The 3,607-nt window shown below is 39.2% G+C and overlaps 2 protein-coding genes across 2 annotated transcripts in view; both read left to right on the top strand.

Moving 5' to 3' along the window:
• LOC110026423 (probable protein arginine N-methyltransferase 3) overlaps positions 1–3,607 on the top strand; it is a 24,502-nt gene that overhangs the window by 16,290 nt on the left and 4,605 nt on the right.
• Positions 1,679–2,454, top strand: LOC110026439. Its single transcript, XM_020727373.1, has one exon. The coding sequence runs from the start codon at positions 1,783–1,785 to the stop codon at positions 2,452–2,454; it is 672 nt and encodes a 223-aa protein (XP_020583032.1). The 5' UTR covers positions 1,679–1,782.

Consider the following 3,607-nt stretch of genomic DNA (forward strand, 5'->3'; position numbering starts at 1 on the left):
CCTACACCCGCTAGTTTTTTCCCTAGCATATGCTAAACCTCTCTCTGACCTTCCCTAGAAGTTTTCCCTATTGTTTTTTTTCCCCGGTGCTTGTCTCTATTGCTGCAATCCGCCTTCTCTGCAACCTGCAGCTGTCTGGCTTCCTCACAGCAGTCCGACATCCACATCTGCTTGGAATCTCTTCCCTACAGCAATCCGACATCCACATCCTGTAGTTGTCCGACTTCCCTGCAGCTTTCCAACAGTGCTCCGGATTACCTGCAATTTTATCCCATAGTCAGTGATTGGCTAAAATCCGTCAATTTCTTGGAATCGCAACCACATCTCCTTTGGCTCAGTTGGAATGATGGCGGTCTCCAACACTAAACCAATTTTAGGAGCTCTTGATTCCACCGGTGGATCGACTCCAACTTTCGTTCCCCTACAGATCGGGGGACCATAAACCAATATGAAATTCTCGATCGCAACTCTTAAATTGAACGACAACAACTTTCTTCAATAATTCCAAGTGGTGTCTTTGTTCATTAAAAGACTTGAAAAATTTGGTCACCACACCGGTATGATCCGTGAACCTCCAAAGGCTGACCCAACTTATGGAGCTTGAGAATAAGAGAACTCCATGGTCATGTCATGGCTGATCAATTTTATGGAAATGTCAATTGACTGTTCAAATATGTTCCTTCAGTCAGTACCCTCTGAACGGTAGTCCGTGTACCTACTCGAACGTAGGGAACTCCAGTCAACTCTATGAGGTATCTAAGAAGATCCGAGAGGCGAAAATGGGATCAAAGATCTGGTGGCACTATGGATGAAATGTGACTTGAATTACGACTACATTTAGGATTCTCCGGCTGACCACTCTCTCTTCCAGAAGATTGTAGAAAAGGATTACATGTTTCAATTCCTGACAGGCCTCCATAAAGACCTTGACAAAGTCCGGGGCCGTATTCTTGGCTTGGATCCTCTGTCTTTCGCTCACGCTGCTTTCACTGAGATTCGTCATGAAGAAAGCCGGAGACTTGTCATGCTTGACACTTCCACTCCTTCAACCGAATTGTTCGTCTTGGTCTCTAATAGCACCCGACAAGTGTTGAAAGCTCTACAGAAAACCTCTAATGCAAAAGGTCTCACTACGACATCAAGGTTTAGCACAGTTCAACCGGCTCCTCTTGGAATATTCCAAAATCCTTTGACATTCTAATAAGTCAGATAGAGTAATTGGTCAAGCTACTTGGATCCAAGCAGTTCTCTGCTTGTCCATCGACCGTCCACGTTCGTCAAGGTACTGTTCCTTTGGCACTCACATCTTTTATCTTATCTAGTCCATAAATCATTGATTCAGGTGCCACGAACCACGTGACTGGATGCTCAGAAGCTTTCTCGACATACTACTCATGCTCTGGGAAAGATACAGTCAGAATTGTTGACGACTCACATAGAGCCACTTCTTTAGAGATTCAAAAAAATGTTTTCCCCTCATTAATGACATACAAAGCATATGAGATATGAGGCCAAGGATCACAAACATGCAACATTGTGATGGGGTTAAGCTACTTTAAGGAGAGGTGATATTTCTTATTTTACTTTGATATTTTGAATGCTATGTATCAAAATTTTTTTTTTTTTAATGTTATTTATATAAAACCATCGTTTTAAAGCGCACAACCATCCACGTTTCTAGAAACAAATCGCCAGAGGTGCATCCTCAGCATTTTCTTCCCTTGAAACCAGCGAAAGGTCTCGGAGCATCATTTCTCCTGCAAGCTCCAATCCCTTTTCCAAATGGGAGACTCCCATGTCATCAACGCCGTTGAGCAGCCACCAGCCAGGACGGTTCTATGTATCGGAGACATCCACGGTTTCTTTTCCAAGCTCCAATCCCTTTGGGCCAACCTCGAGGCTGAAGTCGGCACCGCCGCCTTCCAAACTGCCCTCGTTATCTTTCTCGGCGACTACTGCGACCGAGGCCCGCAGACCCGTGAAGTCATCGAGTTCCTTTCCTCCCTTTCCTCTCGTTACCCCAACCAGTCCCACGTTTTTCTTTGCGGCAATCACGATCTTGCCTTCGCAGCATTCGTAGGTGCACTCCCGCCGCCGCCGGATGGATCACCGTTTTCCGCTACATGGGCGGAATTTGAGCGCAGTAAGGACCGCGAGGGTTGGTTCGATGGCGAGGGGTACGAGCGGATGCACGTCCAGGGAAGGCGGTGGGGCGGATTCATCCGCGATAAGTGGAATCCCAAGAAGAATATGGTTTACAAGGGCTCAATCTACGATGCCGAACCCACTTTCGAGTCATATGGCGTTGCTCACGGATCTCCAGGTTTTATGGTTACTCGTTTTTTTTCCGAATTTTGTTTGATTTCGGGTCTTACTATCTCCACCTTTTTTTTTTGTTTTTTAAACTTGCGCATGTATCTGATAATTGTGACTCAATTTAATCTTCGGAAGTGAAAGTTTTATCAATTCTCTAGTGATGTATCGTCAAAAAGTCTATCCAATCAAATATGAAACTTGATGCATTATTTTATTTGAAAACATTTGAAAGTAAATTCAGGATTATGTTAACTTTAATTTTAGAAAACTTACATTCAAATTGGATGTACTCAACGAAATGAATTCAATTACATCTTAAGTGTTTCTATCCGAATGTTAGTGCTCTAATGTCACGATCCGACCCGGGGATTGTAATTTACCAAGACGTGAACAAACGCTCGGATGCTGTAAAATTAATTTTTTTATATTCATCTGTAATTTAACAAATGAGAGGGTCACAAATCAAATTAAATTAAAGCGGTACGATTTATATTACCTCATTACTCGTTGTCCGCGCTTTTTATTAACGTTTTCTTTTCCAATCACTCATCTTTAATCGTTTAATTAACCTGAAAAATTTGTTTAAAGTAATAATGAATTAAACAAATCAGTGAATACTCACTCCTAAACTACCATAATACAAAGAAAAATAATTATATACATGTCAATTAAGCTTATTTATAAATCAATATAAACATTTAACATACTATTCAAAGAGTTTATATTAATATCATTACTAATATCATTTCATATCTATACAATCGTCACAAAAATTTTCTAAAAATTGTGTCAATTGAAACACATCAATATCAATATGTTTTTTTATATACGTACCCGAGTACATTAGTGTTCCCTCACTAATGTCATCAATGATGACTCTATCATAATCAATCATGCACATGCAAACAATCTATGCAAATCATATCATTCATAATTTCATATCACTCAACTATAATGTATTAATTATTTCATATTATGAGATTGTAATCATTAACATGAAAATGATCGAAAAAAATTTAATAATAGAACAATCAATTGCATTAATCAAACTTAATTAACTCATAGAACTTGTTTAGAAGAGATATCAAAATAAGGATAATTTAAGAATAGTACTCTCCTTAAACAATCTGTTTTCTCTTGACTTCTATTCTTTTAAAATATAACGCCTAAACATGATAAAAATTTAATTAATTTAATAAACTATTTAAGTATTTCATTCATGAAATTCCTTTAAAATTCTTTATTCAATAAATATCTAGCTATGTTTCAAGGTGCGTAGCGGGAGAAGACT

This window comes from Phalaenopsis equestris, unplaced genomic scaffold, assembly GCF_001263595.1.
Source record: "Phalaenopsis equestris unplaced genomic scaffold, ASM126359v1 Scaffold000372, whole genome shotgun sequence".
Classification (NCBI taxonomy): domain Eukaryota; kingdom Viridiplantae; phylum Streptophyta; class Magnoliopsida; order Asparagales; family Orchidaceae; genus Phalaenopsis; species Phalaenopsis equestris.

What these genes read in the sequence shown, in the direction of transcription:
- LOC110026439 (XM_020727373.1), top strand. Translation starts at nt 1,783, where the DNA reads ATGGGAGACTCCCATGTCATCAACGCCGTTGAGCAGCCACCAGCCAGG.